Source organism: Antedon mediterranea, chromosome 10, assembly GCF_964355755.1.
Source record: "Antedon mediterranea chromosome 10, ecAntMedi1.1, whole genome shotgun sequence".
Lineage (NCBI taxonomy): Eukaryota > Metazoa > Echinodermata > Crinoidea > Comatulida > Antedonidae > Antedon > Antedon mediterranea.
In genome coordinates, this window is record NC_092679.1 from 6590212 (window position 1) to 6610396 (window position 20185).

Genomic DNA, 20185 nt, shown 5'->3' on the forward strand with positions numbered 1-20185 from the left:
CAGAAACTCGAATACGCATGCGCATAGCATGACGCTTTCGATTCGCGCGAACAAATTCGCCTAGTGGAAAATCGGCTGGTACGAACGCTAATCGCAGTATGTGAACATAAGTCTTGAATTATTCGTATACTTCTTACTATAGCTACTAGCCATTCTCATTCTCACTCTTGAGGACGATCAAAGCATTGATCGAAACGTCGAGAAACTCAACAGTTTTTTTCAGAACTAATATACGTGGTGTACCGCAAACTGTATGTCTACTAGCTACTCGACAGTTGTGAAATACAAATATCATCCTCCTTACTATAGAAAACTAGATCCGATCTATCCTGACTTGAACCCGGAACCTTTCTCATATACACTCACTATACCAGATGTTTTATATTATTCAGTGCCGCCATGCGGTAATCGCTGTATATAATTATAATATCACTTCATGAACCGTGACTAGTCGTAACAAAAGTTCTTCAAAATAGATATATTGTACTTTTTAGTCACGCATAAGTCAATAAAAGGTTCTATAAAAGTGTACGGAGCCTATTGTGCGGCTGTTGCATATTCTATTAACGCCGTGGAGTGTTAAAGCCAAGCAATAATTCGTTTCAATGATATACTGTATTGCATATTATCGTCGCTTAACCTTACAGGCTGATTGTTCGATGTACCGGTTCGTAGTATACTTATTGTAGAAATGGCTGTCATAACAATTGCAATAGTCTTTTTCTATTCGTTTGCAGTCTGTCAAGGTAATTAATTCATTCGTTATTTTACATTTCCCGAGTAGGAAAAGGCGTTCACAAGTCAACCTTTAATTATGATGAACTATAGTTAATTAACTTAATTCTATTCTTAGTAAAGGTGTATCATCTTTAAAAAAAACTGTAAATGAGGTAATAGGCCTACCATACAGATTATTATAGTTCAAATAATATCTATGGGGACCATACTAGGCGTAGACCATAAGCAGATTGAAAATTGTTGTTGATTTATCTTTGATGTTTTGACTTAGGCCTGAGACGAATGTCTGCTTAAGCCTACGTTACTGTTTTGCGAATGCAAATTAAATACTTTCATACTTGACTATATTCTGCCATTCTTATTCACATATAGGAGATCATTTACAGTCCATCTTGGTATGTCCAGAAGACGTGGAGACCCCGTTTGAAATCGAGGAAAACGGAACGTTTTACGCTTCCGTTTCATGGGTTGAACCTTTAATAAATGTAACAGCAATCGGTACAAATCAATGGTCTTTAACAAGGATATATAACCCAGGTGATACATTCCCACTTGGAGATACGGTGGTCGAGTACACTCTTTCAACTAATGCTGAATCGGCTGAGTGCAATTTTACCGTATCTGTTATTGGTAAGTAGGCCTACTTTGTCCCAAACTTTCCAATAGGCCTACCTTTGGAGTTGGTCATTCAATTGGCTCTCGGTAGGGCTGGATCCTGGGTTGCGCTTCCCTTTTGAATAACCCTAGATCCTCCTCTCAGTCTGAGGAAAAATGGCAATATTTTTCCTACTTTCTAGGATTTTTATCAGATAATCTATATTGTTTTGAACACTCTTGTAATAGGACCACAGTGCTCATTTTGCCATTTTTCCTCCAACTGCTCTCTGATAATATTGTAGCATTTTGTGTGTATGAGTCAATTACCCTCATTTACTGTCAATTCTCATTTACAAGCCTACTGTATTCTACGAATGGTCACTCAATAATGTCATTGCTACATTATGTCAACAATTTGTTTTTAACTATGGGTTAGTGAAAATAACCTTAGTTACAAAGGTGTTTTAAGTTAGTTAATAAAATCATTATATTTTAATAGTTTTTAGTACTGATGATGAAGATCTTTCTGAAAAATTAAGAAGTTGTTCATCTAAGAACTTTTCATTTACGAACTGCTTCTTTAATGTAAATGGGAAGGTCGACTGTTACGACCAAGATATATTTTACAATTATCTAGTATTTAAAAATAAATGTTAACTTTTTTGTTTAACCAGTTGTCAAGTACTTACTTGCTACGTTTCGGCTATTTTCAGTAGCATGTAAGTACTTGACAACTGGTTTAACAAAACAAGTTAACATTTATTTTTTAATATCCATTTGAAACCAGATGAAATTTTTTCAGAATTGTCTAGTAGTAATCGGGAAGTGTATATAACATAGTTGTTGGTAGATTGTATTATTCCATATAGTAAGCCACCAATACACCATACAAATGTTTTGATATAATGAAGAAATATAATAATGCCTTTAAAAGCTTTTATATATACAGCCCGTGGCATAGTTTACCTCATGAGCTATAGTTCTCACAATAAACAAACAAGTTATATATCCCCATTATTCGACATGAATAAAATGATGTACACAACATGGTAGGCCTACTCTGAATTTCTACAAGGTATCCCGTTTTTTTTAAAGCGATCCTTAAAAGATGTGGACATCTATAATTGTGATATTTCTCTATTTTTGGCTCAGAAGTATGCAAACATCTTCAACCTATTTGTTTGCATTGTAATTGTTTCTTTTAGCGCTGATGTACTGTATAACAGCGTGTTGTAATTCTCTTTAACGAGCAAATTCAACGTAAGGTTTCGTTCTAAAAACAATATTGACAATAAAGAAATAATAATGGACATACCAACGTAGATTATACGTATTTAAGGTCTGCTCAGAATAAATATAGCACAACAATATATAAGTTCAAATGTAGGTTACAGCTCAAAAAATCCTGAGACCTATTATATTTTAACAGAAAAAAGAAGAGCGAAACATATATACATGAATACATTTTAACACAAATAGAGAAGAACAAAAAATATATACGTAATTACATTTTAACAGAAAAAGAGAAACTCAACCGCCAGTGATATAGGCCTACTGTTCTTAAATTAAAAAGTAGTTTACAAATTCAAGGAAGGAATTCGAGAAGGAACATCCCCAATGAATGTATGCTTGAGGATAACCTGCCATTACCAAAGATTATAATAGCACTATGATCTTTGATTAGGACTACCATCCGACCATATGGCTGTCATCAGCTTTGTGGATTTATCACATCCTAAACAACCAACGCGGACAATCTCTTACCGCAAACTTCGTAACATTGATCTAAATTGTTTTGTGGAAGATATAATGAATTCCCCGCTCGTCTGCGCACCGGAAGATAATGTCTCCGGTCTCGCTGACCAATACAATAATGTATTGCAGTACATCCTTGACCAACATGCTCCGTTAACAACTAAACTGGTCACCATTAGACCACGGGCACCATGGTACACGAATGAACTCCGTGAAGCGAAGTGCGTCAAACGGAGATCAGAACGCAGAATGTTGAAATCTGGTTTGGATATCGACAAACAGAGGTACAAGTTGGAATGCAAAGCATATAAAGATATGCTAGATCTAGCAAAATGCAATTATCATCGCAATGAAATCGCTAATGCGGATGACAAGAACCTTTTCCGCATCATAAGTAAACTGTACTCGGTCGATCCTTCTCCTGTTCTGCCAAAACACACATCTTCAATGGATCTCGCAAACCAGTTTGGCTGTTTCTTTAATGAAAAGATTCTGAAAATTTGCAAGAAACTTAACTCCATAAACACTCCACTAATAACTGTCAACGTCGACGAGTCATGTAATAGTAGTTTCGCTGAATTTGAGCAAATATCAGAAGATACGGTACGCAAAGTCATCGCTGAAAGCGCATCTAAGTCCAGTAGACTTGACCCAATTCCAACACGGTTACTAAAAAACTGCATTGACGCTCTACTACCGCATATCACTAAAATCGTCAACATGTCGCTGTCATCAGGTACTGTACCATCTGCATTTAAATTGTCCCTCGTTATGCCACTGTTGAAAAAGCAAAATCTCGACTCCAACCTCCTACAAAATTATAGACCAATAGCAAATCTTCCCTTCCTTTTTAAAGTCTTGGAAAGAATTGCAACTGCTCAGATAAAAGCATATATGGATGAACATTTCCTGTTTTCAAAAGTCCAATCAGCCTACCGCCGCTTCCACTCAACTGAAACCGCTTTATTACGTGTTACAAACGATCTACTACTTGCTTTAGACAAAGGTAATGAAGCGGTACTTATTCTACTCGACTACTCCGCAGCATTTGACACTATCAATCATGATTTATTATTTCAACGTCTTCATAAAAGATACGGCATAAGCGGAACCGCATTGAAATGGTTTATTTCATATTTTGAGAATCGTAGACAAGCAATCATTGTGGGTGATTCGATGTCTGATGAGTTCGCTCTACCCTGGGGTGTACCACAGGGATCCGTAAAAGGTCCACTCGATTTCATCTTATACACTGGACCACTCAGCAACATCATTGATTCCCACCCGGAAGTTCGTCATATGATCTATGCAGATGACACTCAACTATATTTAATCATGAAACCTACACATCACTCTGAATCTGTTAACAGCCTTGAATCATGCATTGCAGATGTTCGCTCATGGGCCATTCAAAATAAACTCATGCTCAACGACTCCAAGACTGAAATGATCCATTTTCATTCAAAGTTCCGTGAGGCATCATCATTTCCTTTGGTCCATATCGGAGATACTAGTGTCTCTACCTCCAGCTCAGCCAGAAATCTAGGCGTCCAACTAGACAACAGCCTCGGTTTAAAAGAACACATTCGTAATGTTTGCCGTGGTGCTTCCTTTGGAATTTACCAGATCGGCCAGATTCGTAAGTACCTTGACAAAACATCAACTGAACGTCTTGTTCATGCTTTTGTTTCATCTCGTCTGGACTGTAATAACTCGCTTCTGTACGGCCTACCAACTTCTTATCTGTCTCCTCTTCAACGAATCCAAAATTCCGCCGCAAGACTTATCACTGGCACTAAACGACATGAACATATTTCTCCCGTTTTACGTGACTTACACTGGTTGCCTGTTGATCAGCGCATTCGTTTTAAAATCCTGTTGCTGACATATAAGGCCATCAACGGATGTGCTCCAGCCTACATATGTGACATCATTACTCCGTCAACCAACTCTTCGCTTCGTTCATCCAGCAGACTTCTTCTAAAACCTGGACCCCGTTCCAGAACTCGGTTTTACGGTGATCGTGCTTTCGCTGTCGCAGCCCCAAAACTCTGGAACACTCTACCACTCGAAATACGCTCATCAAAATCTGTTTTCACATTTTAAACTAAACTCAAAACTCATCTCTTCAGAGAAGCATAATCGCACGCTACTACTTGCACTGATCTTGGAAAACACAGCGCTTTGAAACCTTTGTCTCTTGCGCTTTATAAATGTTATTTATTATTATTATTTATTATTATTATCATAATAATGATGATCTAAATACAGAATTATATTGGTCCAAAAAAGAAATTCGTTTCGTTGACGAGCTGAAACAATTATATACAATATAAAAAGTCATGAATAACAAATTACATTATGCCTTATATACTTTTAAACCACGATACCATCCTTTATCATGACACAAGTCTACCGTAAATATATAGTTCATTAAATGTGTTTACAGATGATGAAGATCCAATACTTACAAACTGCCCAGGCAACCAAAAAATCGACATTATGGGAACTGAAACCTCAACTGAAGTCACCTGGACTGAACCATCGGCTACCGACAATTCAGGCAAGCTGACGGTTACTTCAACTCACGAATCAGGAGATAGCTTTTATTCAGGAACGACAGACGTTTTTTATACGGCCGTCGATAGTGGTGGGAATTCTGTGCAATGCTCATTTCAAATCATAATATTGGGTAAGACGTCATCATTATTTAAACCACATTTACCAAGAATTCATAAATTACCGTTTACTTTTAATAATGTATACTGCAAAAAGATTGATATTATCTCCGATAAGCTTGTTCCGTTTAAAGAAGATCGTGCCTGATTTCTATATATATATATATATATATTAAATTTATTGTTTTCTTTTTTCACAACAATTATGTTCAACAAACCTGTATACACTTGCAACAACTTGAAGCATGTTCCGAGTTTGTCAATAATTGTCAAAAATGTGGAGACCCTATCACTCTTCCTTATTAGGCTCTGTCTACACTATAAAAGTATATGAACATGATGATGTTATATCACTACTATATTTAAGCATATTACTACAATATTTGGGCATATTACACATTTTAGTTTGATAGTGTAGAAAGAAAGTTATAGACCAATTGACAACCTGCAGAAAAGTTTGCAAAAGTCTATAATACTACAGTATAACAAACTGTAGTTTGCAGACTCGAACAAACTAAACAAAAGTTGGTATGCTGATGTATGTGTAGCGGTGTTCATTTATGTTTGGTTTTGAACGAATAAATACAATCATTTAAACTCCATCATGGTTTTTGATATCGAGGTGTCTATTCTTTAGTTTTTACACTTCCTAACATGTTAGTTAATTTCCATAATTTCTTCTTCACAAAGGTTATCCTCAAAATGTATACGCAAGGACCGATAACGTCTACATAGTTGGTGAAGACGATAAAGTAATCACATCGAATGAGGTAGATTGTCTGATAGCTTGTATTGAAGAATCTGACTTTATCTGCCAATCAGTGGATTATAGAGATTCTCTTCAAGAATGTACGCTAAGCCGACAAGACATAGGGTTTGAAGGAATCACGATAGAAACAAATAGCAGTTTTGTCCACTGGAACAGATTAATAGGTCAGTTTGTACCATAATATTCTTCCATTTCTGAACCAACAAATCTTTTTTAAGTTGTTCGGGTCACTTACCTTCACAAGAATCCCGTTAATATGTTCACTTTTGGTATTTGAATGTTATTAAAAATTATTCAAGCCTACATTGCTCAAAATATTTTACGTGCTTTCTCTTTTAAAAAACTTTTTAAAATAAATATTTATTGACCATTTATTTGCATCAGTTTTCAAATTCCAGTATTTGTTAAAAACATATTGTCCCCCTTTTTAATGTTACATAATAGGTATCCATTTTGACCAAAAACTGGATCGAAAAAAATATTTTCCAGACAAAATGTAATTTAAAGCAAAAAAATACCTAAATTGTCATTGTCCGACAATTGTTTTTGGTTGAAATTAACCGTTTCTTTTTATAAGTGAAATAATTATTTTTGTTGATTTTTTTTCTACAGAATTGAATAAATTGATTAAAACAGCAAATATAGTCTATTCAAAGTCTGATTTTTTCACCTTTATTTTTCATGTTTTTGGGGAACAAAAAACGCAATTATTATGTAATCTTTTATCTCATGCTTTATATCATTTTAACTCATAATAATTGTAGCCCACTCTGTAGTCTTTTGAATCTTAAATGAATGAGTGAGTGAAAATGGACAGAAGTGTATTTGTTTTAATTAAAGAATCCATCATATTATATCTTTGTCTATACAGATAACACTGATCCATCAGTTGAAGGCTGTCCACACGATTTGACTAGATCAACGAACGCTGGTGTTAACTATACGGCCGTACGGTGGGAATTACCGGTGTTTAGGGATAGCTCTGAAATCGTATCTATAACAAGGACCCACAACTCGTCGGACATATTCTATATCGGTTCTACTGACATTATCTACAAGGCTACTGATGCCTTCCAGAACAGTGCAACGTGCAAGTTTACCGTAACAATTGAAGGTAGAAAATAACATGTTAACAAATCAAATAAAGTGGAATGCAGACTCTCCGATAAATAACCAACGAAATTAGCTAAGAAACAAATAATTTATGGACGGCAGTCTTTGCCCCTACGTCTGATGACATGAACCTAATACACATTAGAGTTCGATTACACTAACTTCAATAACACTGTACTTTTTTATGACACTAGTTGTTGATGACATTATAACTGTTGATGACATTATAGCTGTTGATGACATAATGGCTGTTGATGACACTAGCTGTTGATGAAACTAGCTGTTGATGACACTAGCTGTTGATGACACTAGCTTTCAATGACACTAGCTTTTGATGACACTAGCTTTCGATGACACTAGCTTTCGATGACATTGTAGCTGTTGATGACACTAGCTTTCGATGAAACTAGCTTTCAATGACACTAGCTTTCGATGACACTAGTTCGATGACACTAGCTTTCGATGACACTAGCTTTCGATGACACTAGCTTTCGATGACACTAGCTTTCGATGAAACTAGCTTTCGATGACGCTAGCTTTCGATGACACTAGCTGTTGATGACACTAGCTTTCGATGACGCTAGCTGTTGATGACACTAGCTGTTGATGACACTAGCTTTCGATGACGCTAGCTTTCGATAACACTAGCTTTTGATGACACTAGCTGTTGATGACACTATCTTTCGATGACACTAGGTTTTGTTAAACCTAAAAGTGCATTAATGTGTTTCTGCAAAAAGTTCTAAGTAGATCTTATCACTCATTCTTGCTATACCATGCGTGAACGCAACCATTTTTATACAGGCCTATTCTTTTCGTTTTTATCACTTTATCTTTGATCTTTTTAACTCAATGCGCCGTGTTCCATTGTTGTTCTTAGGATAGCACAAACAGAATTATGATCTTGTTTTTTTACAGACACGGAAAACCCAGTTTTGTTCAATTGTCCCGAATCTATAAAATATGTGATTCCTGATCAAAACACGATGGAAGAAACTGACCAAATCACATGGGATCCGCCATCTTGTACAGACAATTCTTATACATATGACCTGACATCTACTAAAGAGCCAGGCTCGGTATTTACCAAAGGTGTTACCACAGTGACATATACATGTAGAGATGATGTTAATAATATCGGCACTTGTGAATTTACCGTGCTTGTGAAAACTATAGATGGTAAGTTGTGACGAAACAATTTTCGCTTTCCAAAGTTACGCTCTTTCAGTACCTTCTTCTCCTTCAATCTTAATTTTTCTGATTGCCTCCAATGCAATCGACAGATTGAGTATGCCTATTCGTATTATAGTTTGTAATAGCTAATAATTGTGGTGATCCGATATAATTGAGAAAACTCGAATTTTTTACTGAAATTATTTTTTAGAACTTGCTCGGATAGACGTCCAAATAGAGTTAGCAAACGTAGCATTTTCCGATGCGTTATTGGACCGGCAGTCGGAGCAATTCAAAGCATTAGAGACCGACTTAATATACTTAGTAAGTATGTCTGTTTGTCCATGTTTTCATATTAGGCGAATATACATCGAGCGTTTTGTGAATTATATTTAGAACGTGTTGTTGTTATGAACTATAAGATTCAGGGCAGAGACCACTTTCTATATTTAAGCCCGGTTTGTTCACCATTATGATAAATAGTTACAGTTATACTGTCGGCCTAGTTTTTAAAAATACTGTTATTTCGTCTTCCAGATTTTAATTGCACTTCTTCTTCTTCTCCACTTTTTATTATTAATATCTGGTTTTGCATGTTTGTTATTTTTATTTCTCTTTATCCACATAGATTACATGTCGTGGCTAGATGGAGCCAAATGTAATTTTTACACAGTATTCTGTATTGTTACGTGATATGTCTTTTGCCAAATAAAATGAAGCAGAGTTTTTTCACACCTAATATTCAGTAACTAACAATGAGTACCCCTTTCTCTTGATACTTGACATCACCTTTCATTTTATTTATGTAAACGATGAGTCAATTTACTTTAACAAAACTTCCAACTTTTGTTTGAAGAAGAAGTACTTGGAAACTACTCTTGTTTGTGTACTCCATTTTATAAACTTAGAAAAACATCAGCTAAGTAAACTGCAAATAACGTTCTGTTTAAGCGAGCTATTCGTTCCAATGAATACCAGTCACGGTGACTTAGGCCTATTATAACAAAACATCATGCCTGTCCACACACAACAATAACATCGGTAAAGCCACAATAATCAAACTATTACCCTGTCTTTATGGTGGTCCTTTTTTATAGGAAAGTGTATTATCGAAGTTTACTAAAAGCAAACCTAGTTTTAACCTTTGTATTTATTATTGTCATTTGTAATTTACAAAGAAAATAAAAGACGTTGTCATTGTCAGCAAAATTACCAATTTGATGAGTTCCATTTGACCGAAACATGAGATTTATATTTATATACGTTCAATTTAAATTCTTATACAGTTCAATTTTCACATAAAATGCCTTTTTTGTATTAGATTAATGGCCTGTACGTAGATGAAGACAATTTTGAAGACAGTGTCGTTAATGATTTTAGGTATCGTAATGTTCAGATTTTACTTTTAGTGCTTTCCAATAACTAGACCTACTAAAATAAATGTTCTAATTCTAAGCATGTTGCCTAGGATTGTAACTATATGGTGACAATGAATTTACATACAATACTCATTTATTATTATTTATTTGTTATACTGGGTAGCCTCTTCAACCAAAGACCAGAGGGCCCAGTGTGAACTAGTACACCTGGGTAACCCCCTACTCGTCTCAAAAGATGTACTCGGTTCTTTAAAGTGCACATGAACCAGATGTGTACACTGGACCTACGGTTTATAGTCCTTATCCAAGAAGACTCGTTCTACCACCAGAACCAGGGAACAAGGGATCTTCGAACACTTGCAGATGTTATGTACTTATTCTTCTACATAAGCAAAGTCTTAACTTTTCAGAAAAGAAAACTTGTTTCAAACCCATTTCATTAAGTCCCGTCATTTAAAAATCACATTTCCACCTTACAGTTCTGGAAGTGTGATAGCAGACGTCACCTTGTTATATTTTAACGAGATAGACGAAGACCAACGGCGATATTATTTGGACATACTATTGACTCAAACAACAAACGGACAGTTAGGTGGTTTCAAGATTGGGAACATTTCAGTTGAAGATAATGGTAAGTTGCACCAGATAAAGTTAGAATTTGTATTGTAATTTTTACGTTTCATGAAAGTGGAATTGAATGAGAATCTAAATGAGCCATTTTTATTAACTTGGTTTGGTTTCTATTATCGGTGAATTTTTTAACCAATAAAGTGCGCATGATCAGTCATTACCAAACCACCAGACTTCCAATCACATTGCAACAATTTGTCCATCAGGTCAAATGTTAAAATGATCGCATTTATCCGTTTATTATCGGTTAATTTTTCTCGAGTGGAATCGGTTAATCCCAGTTCCCACAGGCAGTTTATCGGTTTTAATTTTTGGTTGCGGAAACACGGCCTAAGTTACCGGTTTGACGCAACGCAACCTTGGTTCCCATGAAGTGGACACATGACAAGAACGTAAGCGCAATGCCAGTTATTTGACCAATCGAGACTTGATAGATTGTCCGAACTTTCACTCTTGTTGGTCAACTAACTTACGTTGTTGCGTCTGAGTATTAGTTTTTTCATTGAGTTCGTATTAGATTAGAAGTGCAATGTTATGATTAAAAGAAGTGAATAAAAGTTTGTATAAATTGAATTAAATTGAAATTGTGTAAAGGAATTATTATTATTAGGTCTTCTAGTTGTATTACTTATTACTTCTTTCCAGAGTTTGTACCATTAATATTGTGTCGAGTCTGTAATTGAACTAACCAAAGTCCGTTTAATATCCAATCTCTATGCTTGAATCAAAATAACAAACACGACAAACATCGTTAAAATTCAAATGGAGGCCGTAAAATTTGAATGGTCGATCAAAGGGGGTTTACTATTTTGTTATTAAACGTTTAGTTTATCCCAATTAATCTGAGTAAAACTCATCCTTTGGGGACACCTCTATTCAGGGGACACTGAAATGAACGAGGGAAATTATATGTTTCATCATTTCCGCCAACTGATTTTCAAGGGGTACTTTTGTACTTAATAGGGATTCTACCCCCCGTTCTACTGTATTAAAAAAACAAGTTGTTTGTTTGCAGGGGAATACGTTTTGGTGGATGCCTGCTACACCCTACCATGTCCAGAAGACATAGTGTGTCAGGCTGCTGGCTTACTTTGCACTGCACAATGTGATAACAACCCGGAATACTGCCTCAACGATGCAACCTGCGTCTCATCGGGTAATTTAATAGAGTGCAGGTATGCTTATTCAAACAGTACACCCAAATAAAGACCACCTTTAAGAGATATTTGCACTGGTGACAATTAGTAAAGTGCTAAGGCTTATAAGTGAGAAACAAAGTTCTTTACTTCTCGCAAAACCTTCACATTGAACCGCATTTAATTTTAGGTCTCACTAGCACGCAACGCAAGGACTTAAGTGCACCGCAAATAATTTGACCAATCACGAAGTGATGGATCGTTCTAATTGTCGCTTGTGATTGGTCAATTGACTTGCGTTGTGTCTGCGTTTTATCGACCCATGACTGGCACCAAGTATGCCTACTGTACGGTATGATCTAGCTACAATGATGTTTTTTTGTTTGTCTTTATAGTTGTACAAGTTCTGATTACTATGGCATTAGATGTCAAATTGTTGATAAATGGAGTCGTAAGTATAATTATGACCCTTCCTTAAATAATTTGTGTTCATTCGTTGTAGTAGTTATCCCTTTACAAAAATACATCAATAGACATAGATACACTTTACGGTCACATAATAAATATAAAATGTTAAGCTCTGTCAAATTTTATGTGATAAAAATGTGATGTTCCCATATATGAATATGATGATGTCATCACTACCATATTTGGGCATATCACACATTTCTTGTCAAACTATAGTTTGATAGTGTAGACAGAACTTTAGACTCTGCTTGGCTTAATAGAATAGTATTCAATTTTCCTTCTTTTTGCAACTTTGTTTATTTTCTCTCAAAGATGCCGAAATAGCTGCCTTGACATTTGGATGTTTTTGGGCAGCGTTGCTGCTTGTCGTGCTAGTGTTGTTAATAATAAATAAATGTAACGAATATATACAGCAGCCAAAAAGGTAATTATTTCAATGAATTGCTTTCATTTAATAGACCACTTAATACCACATTATTATAAAGTATACTTGTAGGCCTAAGAACACTAAAAAAATAATATAAAAAATAATTCGTTTGAACGAATTGAATAAGCTATTTCGCCTAAAAAATGGGTTGTTACCTGTAATTCGTTGGAACGGGATTTTATATATATGTTAAATCGTTAAAACAAATTTTAGTTCCGTTTAAATTGACACCATTTTGACACTATTTTCGTTGAATTTGGTAATTCGTTTGAACGAATTTTAGTCCGTAATTACCTGCAGTGTCTATAAATAGGCTGGCCCGCCACAAGATTTCTATCTTCGTGGGCACTGCCTACTTCCTTTTATTGATAACTGTTTACTTTTTAATCATCAATTTTTTCATTCATGACTAGTTATATATTTTACTTGAATATAATATGTTTACCTAATTTTATTGAAGGAAGAAATAAATGTTAAGTTGAATCGAATTGAAAAATTCATTAGAACGAATTAATAACATCGTTTGTCCTAACTATAATATAATTTTACACTTATGTCAGGCACAGTTCGACTGATAGTGTAGTGGTTGAGAAATCCAATTACGAGAATAAGGCTTACGTCATAGACCCATCTGCAGAAATACCAGATTCCATGGCAGTATTCGACATAGATGAAGATGATATCGATATAGGAGGGGAAGATAAAAACAATAGCGAAGATTTAGACGAAGAGAAAAATACATACCATTACACTGGATCAGTAGACGACGAAAACAAAGATGAGGAGATTAGTATAATATTAGGCTCTACTGAAAAAGTCCCGTCGTTTTCAGGCTCGCTAGCCCATTCGTCATTGGGCTCGACTAATCGGATCCATTCGGCATCGGGTTCGACCAATCGGATTCACTCGGTGTCTGGGTCCAGTTTGCACCAGTCTCTATCAGGAGCTAGTACAAGCCGTGCGCCGTTGATCGCATAACACAAATGTTCTTTTTGTTATTTTTAATTTAATCGAATTCTAAGTATTATTAGCATCGTTCAGTTTGCCAAATGACGATTTTTATTTAAAGAGTGCATTATGGTAAACATAGAACGAATATTATTTCGCCGTCTTTTTACGATTTTACTATTCAAATGTTGTTTTTGGTTAATTTACCATTCAGATAGTGTTATTATTAGATTAATTAGGTAATACCCAGAAATGGAACGGTAGTGTAAAGAACTACGTTTTTGGAGGCCAGATTGATTATACATTTTGCTATGGGACGACGACAAATGTGACGTCATGTGGACACTTTTTTTAAAACAGTAATTAGACATGAGGTTTGTGTTGGGTTCCTATCCGAACGCAGGTGGTTTCACGTGATTTTGTGTGTGGTCATTCAATATGTAGATATATTTAGATTAGATTTTGTCAACACTGTAAGTAATTTGACCAATCGCAATCGATGGATTATCCGAACAGTCGTTTGTCATTGGTCAAATCTTGCGTTGCGCTCACATCTTGCTTTGCGCTCACATCTTGCTTTGCGTCCCTAGTGAGACGAATGTGAATACATAACTCTAATCGTAACACAATGAACAGTAATGTACACTACCGGTTGTAGTTAACGACAATACTGCAGCAGCTGAAGTATTCGACTTTTTGGCGGTCGAACTTCATAAACGTTGTTAAGCGGGCCTGAATGTCGAATGTAATTTTAATTACTTTGCAAGAAATATCTACCTCATACAGAAATTGCAGGAGGTCGTCAATAATGTACCCACAATCTTATCCGCACACAAAATAGTCATAGGCCTAACATAGCGCCTGAGATGACGGCGATGTGGGCCGCATTTTAGCAGTTTTTAGAAAATCAAAATACAAAGTAGAAATGAATACAAAACCACAGTAGTTTAGAGTAATTATTTGGGGTTTTAAGCTTGGCAACAGAAAACTAACACAACGGGAAGTCGTGTAATTTTGTTGGATTGTGTTTATAGCTAACACATAGACATGTTTTTTGTCCTTTTGGGCCGTTTGATTTGCAAAGACATTTTCTTATTATTGAATCTTAATCTTGAAAATTAATTAATTAATTTCTATAACATTTGTTTGATTAACGTAAGAGTTAATTAGTATGACATTGTTTTACTGTTTTAATAATAAATGTAGGCCTATATTAAAGAGACTGAGAATGCGTACCTTGTATTGTAATGTTATGTGTAATTAATAGATAAATACGGTTGTCATTTATTTGTCTCCCATTATCATCATGTCATTACAAAGGTTAGATAATATATTTCTGACTTTTTCTGAGCATAAATGCTTGACTTTATCAAAATAATATTTTATTTTATTATAATATTTACAAATCATAAAAGTAAAACGTACAGACACAGGAATAAGAATGATGAATATTCTGCGTCAGTAGTGAGCCCTCTTTAATTTATGTAGGATTAAACAAAATGGCAGCTTCCATGATAACGAACGTGTATGTCGGTTCTGGAACGGGTATTTTTAAAAGTATGCTTTTCACCGATTTTAATCGTATTTATTTATGATGTTAAGTTTTTAATGAATTAGTTAATTATGGTATTTTGATCTAGACATAAATTAGACCCAAAATCCGGTCCATTTTGCTTTTAAAAAGAAGCTAGCTAGGCCTAGCTAGCTAGGCCTATTATATTATACGTAGGCTACTAAACTAGAAAAGTTAGTCTAGCCTAATAAAAGATAGCCAATTAATTCTCCTTAATTATTCGGCCCTGACTGAATGCTGACAGCTTTAAACTGGGCTTATACGGTTCATCCCACTAGTTAGTTAGGGCCTAGACTAGGCCTATTACAAGCAACTAGCTAGAAAATGTTTTTTTATCTTTTTTACTATCTATAATAGAGGTGGAAGTGGAGAAAAAAACGTCTACAAATTATTGTAATATAGAAAAATTAAACAAAGATGAAGAAATTACATGTATGTGCTGGGCCAACCAGCGTCAAACACAGGTAAGCCTACAATTATTTTATATACTGCTACTACTAATAGGCCTTGCCTAGGCCTAGTTTCTTTTAAGTTTTATAATTTATTTGACATTTTAAAATTTATATATACAGTAAAATATCACTATAATTGTCCTGAATTTATATTCAACTTCTATTAATTCAGATCCATCTTGGTCTTCGAAACCAGACAGTGAAAACATTTGACACAGAAGAAAAATGTTTAAAGTCAAGTGAAGACTGTACAGGAGGACATGGACCTCTGAAAGGTATTGGTGTCCATGGCCACAACATAATAACATGCTGTGAATCTGGAGTAATGAAAGTGTGGGATAAGTTAAAACAGGAGACGGTAAGGTTATTATTTTCAACTGACAATGTTGAATTGAATGTTTTTTTATGTTGTCTACCTTGCGATTTTTAAAACGTACACAATAGAGGGAGGTTTTGCAATGCTACGAATACGATAACGAAAATGTCACATCACACACAGCGGCACTGTTTGAACTGTTGACCCACAGTATTTTTTTCTCTCCTGTTTTCAATTTGATTTTTCACTATTTGGTTTTATATGGTGGTTTATAGTGTTATTTATTGTTTTGTGTTCTCGGAGTTTACAATAGTCTTATAATGATCATCTCTTCGTTAGATCAAGATATTGCTTTATCAAGTAAGTCACAACGTTTTTTACTAGCTTGAACTACCTGCTGTCTTGCAAACTTAGTGCATACCTGGTGTGACGTATTCGTAGCGTTGCGAAACTTCCCTTATGAATGAATCAATCTTCAATCATTGTTAAACAATTTACACCCTGATTTTTACACTGTAGAATATTTGACATTCTGTTTTTTACATCTTAGAGAGCTGAAATAAATGTTGGTGAAAATGTTTATAAATTAAAACAGAATGCAGAGAAACCCCATATATTTGCAACAGGTGGAAAAGAGAATTGCCTAAAAATTTGGGACATAAACAATCTAGAGGAACCATTATTTAAGGCCAAAAATGTAAGTGCTATAGGTCAGGTAAAATATTTTATAATTAGACAAATACATAAATTGATTTATTTATTAGTTTTGATTAGTAATTGATTTCCGTGATGAGCAAATTTTATTGTTCAGTGATAGAAAGTGCTTTAACCTTGTCTATTGCTGTCTGGTTTGGTGGTGCCACAGAAGAAGACTTCCCGCATCATTGGAGAAGAGCAAGCCTCAGCTCACTCATTAGAAAAGCCCTCTCCATTGTGAGAGATGACTTACACCCTGGCAACAAGTTATTCTCATTAATGCAGAGTGGTCGACGCTATAATCTATAGATTTCAATTCTCGACAATAAAGAGAAAGAGTGGAAAACAAAAAGAAAGAGAATAAAGTATTGTATTGATTGATTGAAAAAATAGTAAACTAGAAAGCCACTCCGAGAGTGCATACCTCCGCCTACTGTAAAATTCTCCTACATAAGATTCCTCCGGTAAAAAAAAAAATATATATATATATATTTGTGTGTGTCTTAATGCTGTTTGTGATTTAGGCTAATTTCACTACAAGCATGTGTATGCGAGTTTGGTGTAATGGTTATGTAACAAGCCTTTCAATTAACAATAGTTTCAGTTGACTAACAATAGAACAGCAACGCGAAAATCAAACGAGTGAATTTGAAAAGAAAATAGGTTTTTTAAACTACTGGCATAAAAAAACGTGCACATTAAATCAAATTATGTTTTAAAATTACAAATCACAAATTATAACTCTTGCCTCTTGTACAAAAATGAAGTTTTTTGGACAACTAGTTCTCGAGAAAATGCAATTTCAGTATACTTGTTTACTTTAAGACTGTTGAAAAATTCTGTCCTATCTTTTAACACTAGCAGGTCTGAAAAGTATACTAAAAAGTGGTCCAGAATTTAATGGAATGGTCCTTGACCACATATCTATCTGTATATTCATTTTGGTAAAGATCTTGTAATTATTTTTTGAGTAATCCTGCTAACAAACAAACAAACAAACAAACACGCTACCGATTACATATACCTCCTTGGCGGAGGTAAAAAATAGTCCTAATATACCTACTTTTTCAACATTATAAGTATTGTTTGATTTTTTTTCTCAGGTAAAGAATGATTTTCTAGATTTACAAGTACCTATTTGGCTTACAGATGCGCAGTTCCTACCACAGTCTGCAAAGGTTCTCACGGCAACAGGACATCATCAGGTAATGTACATTTAGTAGGTTGTGATTCCATTAGGAGAACACCTTTGGAACCTAACAAAGTATCCCCTTAATATAAGACGGGACATCATCAGGTAATGTACATTTAGTATTTTGTGATTCCATTAGGAAGACACCTTTGGGACCTAACAAAGTATCCATTTAATATAAGACAGGACATCATCAGGTAATGTACATTTAGCAGGTTGTGATTCCATTAGGGGACACCTTTGGGACGTAACAAAGTTTCCCTTTAATGTAATTGTCCTCTGAATAGGTGTTGTTGTTGTTAAAACTTAAATAAAGAATTTTTTTTTACAGATTAGAATATATGATCCAGACTGTCAACGAAGACCTGTATTTGATATGAATTACGATGAATATCCAATTACTGCAGTAGAAGTTTCCTCTGATGGCTGGTTAGAACTATTTAAAACATTCAAACCAATTCCTAAGAATTAGAAAGATCTGCATGCATAGTTTTATTGCATAGTAGCTCATTGTTTTTTGTTTTTTTTTTTTGGGGGGGGGGGGGGAGGGGAGTGTTACCCTATCAGCAAATAGTATAGTAGCTTGTTAAGTCAATGTGAAAATAGTGCCCCAGGAACATACACATGGCTCCTACGCTTATATACAAAATAAACAGTTAATTACCGGCTGATTTCCAAAAAATGGACTTGCGTCTTTCTTCTCTGAAATTATTGTTTTATGAAGTAACTACATTTTCCATTAAATATTTGGTCAAATTGAATAAATATGTGACATTGAAGTGGCCTATTCAACAAAAACAATTTTGTTCAGGGGGGAAAGTATATCTTTAATGTGTATGTATAATTATTATTTATTATTATTAATATCATATGTATAATTATTATTTTAGGTCTGTCTTTGCCGGTAATACGCATGGAAGGATGGCGCATATTGATCTTAGAAACAAACAAATTTTGAAGGTATATCCAGGCTTCGCTGGCAGTATTCGATGCATTGGTATTCACTCTACAGAACCATTAGTAGCAACTTGTGGACTAGATAGGTTTCTACGACTTCACAATATTCACACGGCTGAAGTCATTCACAAGGTAACTGCAGGGACAACTCCCTGGTAACTGCATAATCAATTATATTTTAAAATCCGAAAAAATGACATTAAAGATCAGGTACAGGCATAAATTTTAAATACAATATCTGGTTAATTGTACATAAATGTGTAACAAAAATCATGACAACATGAATTTCCCTTAAAATGGTCAAATACAAAATTTGGCAAAATTCGGCCATAAAAACTAGACAGACTTTTTTTCAGTGGTTTAATCTAATGTAATAACATGTCTGGTGAAAGTGAAAAAAAGATGGTGGATATACGGTGGATATGTTTGTTTACCACACTGTTTATTTTTCATAGTTTTTAAAAAAAATGCCTCCCTATTTACAATATTTGTGTACAAAAGAATAAAGATTTTACTGTGTAATTTTAACTATACCCCACTGATAAGAAAGTGCTTATTTTCAACAAGCTCGTGTAACACAAATAAAATCCCAAAAATTATGAAACATAGAGGAAACTATAGATCGATAATTATTGGAATGTATGATCAATAGAATTTTGTTGCCCGCACCTGACCTTTAAAGACATGCTTCACTATTATCATCGAAACAATCTACATCTATAGTGATTTAGAGTTTATATTTTTTAATAGGTATATCTTAAATCCAAATTAAACTGTCTGTTAATGAAATGCACAGAAGAATTTCAGGTAAGCTGTTTTCATATTGATGTCATTCATTGATTCAACATTTAATGTATTTGACGTCCTTGTGTGCAGAATATAGGTGTAATATAAATTTGTTTTGTTTTAGGAGAACGAAAGCACTAAATCAAAAACAAACTCATCGATTGTTGAGAAGGAGAGTAAAGACGTTGACAGTGACGATGATGTTTGGGGGCAAATGGGAGATGTTGCAGAAGATTCACCAAAGAAAACAAAACGATCAAAAAATGTGAGAAAGAAAACTAAGAAGGCAAGAATAAAATGAATAAAATATTTTAATATTTGTTATTTTGTTCAATTTTATAAAATTGTTGTCATTAACAAGGGTTACCATGCATACAGAAGTCTACAAGAGGAAGAAACAAA

The 20185-nt window shown here is 34.7% G+C and overlaps 2 protein-coding genes across 2 annotated transcripts; both read left to right on the forward strand.

Moving 5' to 3' along the window:
- Nucleotides 1–634: 634 nt before the first annotated feature.
- On the forward strand, nt 635–15040 carry LOC140060077 (uncharacterized). Its single transcript, XM_072106135.1, has 13 exons — nt 635–746; nt 1111–1368; nt 5540–5782; nt 6459–6701; nt 7409–7651; nt 8569–8829; nt 9035–9147; nt 10145–10203; nt 10682–10833; nt 11848–12007; nt 12364–12419; nt 12749–12860; nt 13424–15040. The coding sequence occupies exons 1-13, from the start codon at nt 692–694 to the stop codon at nt 13839–13841; spliced, it is 2373 nt and encodes a 790-aa protein (XP_071962236.1). The 5' UTR covers nt 635–691; the 3' UTR covers nt 13842–15040.
- A 270-nt stretch (nt 15041–15310) lies between these two features.
- LOC140060515 (WD repeat-containing protein 74-like) lies at nt 15311–20138 on the forward strand. The gene is made up of 9 exons (XM_072106769.1): nt 15311–15368; nt 15742–15848; nt 16009–16194; nt 16703–16849; nt 17952–18053; nt 18372–18469; nt 18931–19129; nt 19748–19804; nt 19908–20138. Exons 1-9 carry the CDS (start codon nt 15311–15313, stop codon nt 20082–20084), a joined length of 1131 nt encoding a protein of 376 aa, XP_071962870.1. The 3' UTR covers nt 20085–20138.
- The last annotated feature ends 47 nt before the right edge of the window (nt 20139–20185 follow it).

Coding starts and splice junctions, on each gene's coding strand:
- LOC140060077 (XM_072106135.1), top strand. CDS start 692: ATGGCTGTCATAACAATTGCAATAGTCTTTTTCTATTCGTTTGCAGTC. Junction 5,783..6,458: donor ATTTCAAATCATAATATTGG/GTAAGACGTCAT, acceptor TTCTTCACAAAG/GTTATCCTCAAAATGTATAC. Junction 10,204..10,681: donor AGTGTCGTTAATGATTTTAG/GTATCGTAATGT, acceptor TCCACCTTACAG/TTCTGGAAGTGTGATAGCAG.
- LOC140060515 (XM_072106769.1), top strand. CDS start 15,311: ATGGCAGCTTCCATGATAACGAACGTGTATGTCGGTTCTGGAACGGGT. Junction 15,849..16,008: donor CCAACCAGCGTCAAACACAG/GTAAGCCTACAA, acceptor CTATTAATTCAG/ATCCATCTTGGTCTTCGAAA. Junction 19,805..19,907: donor AATGCACAGAAGAATTTCAG/GTAAGCTGTTTT, acceptor GTTTTGTTTTAG/GAGAACGAAAGCACTAAATC.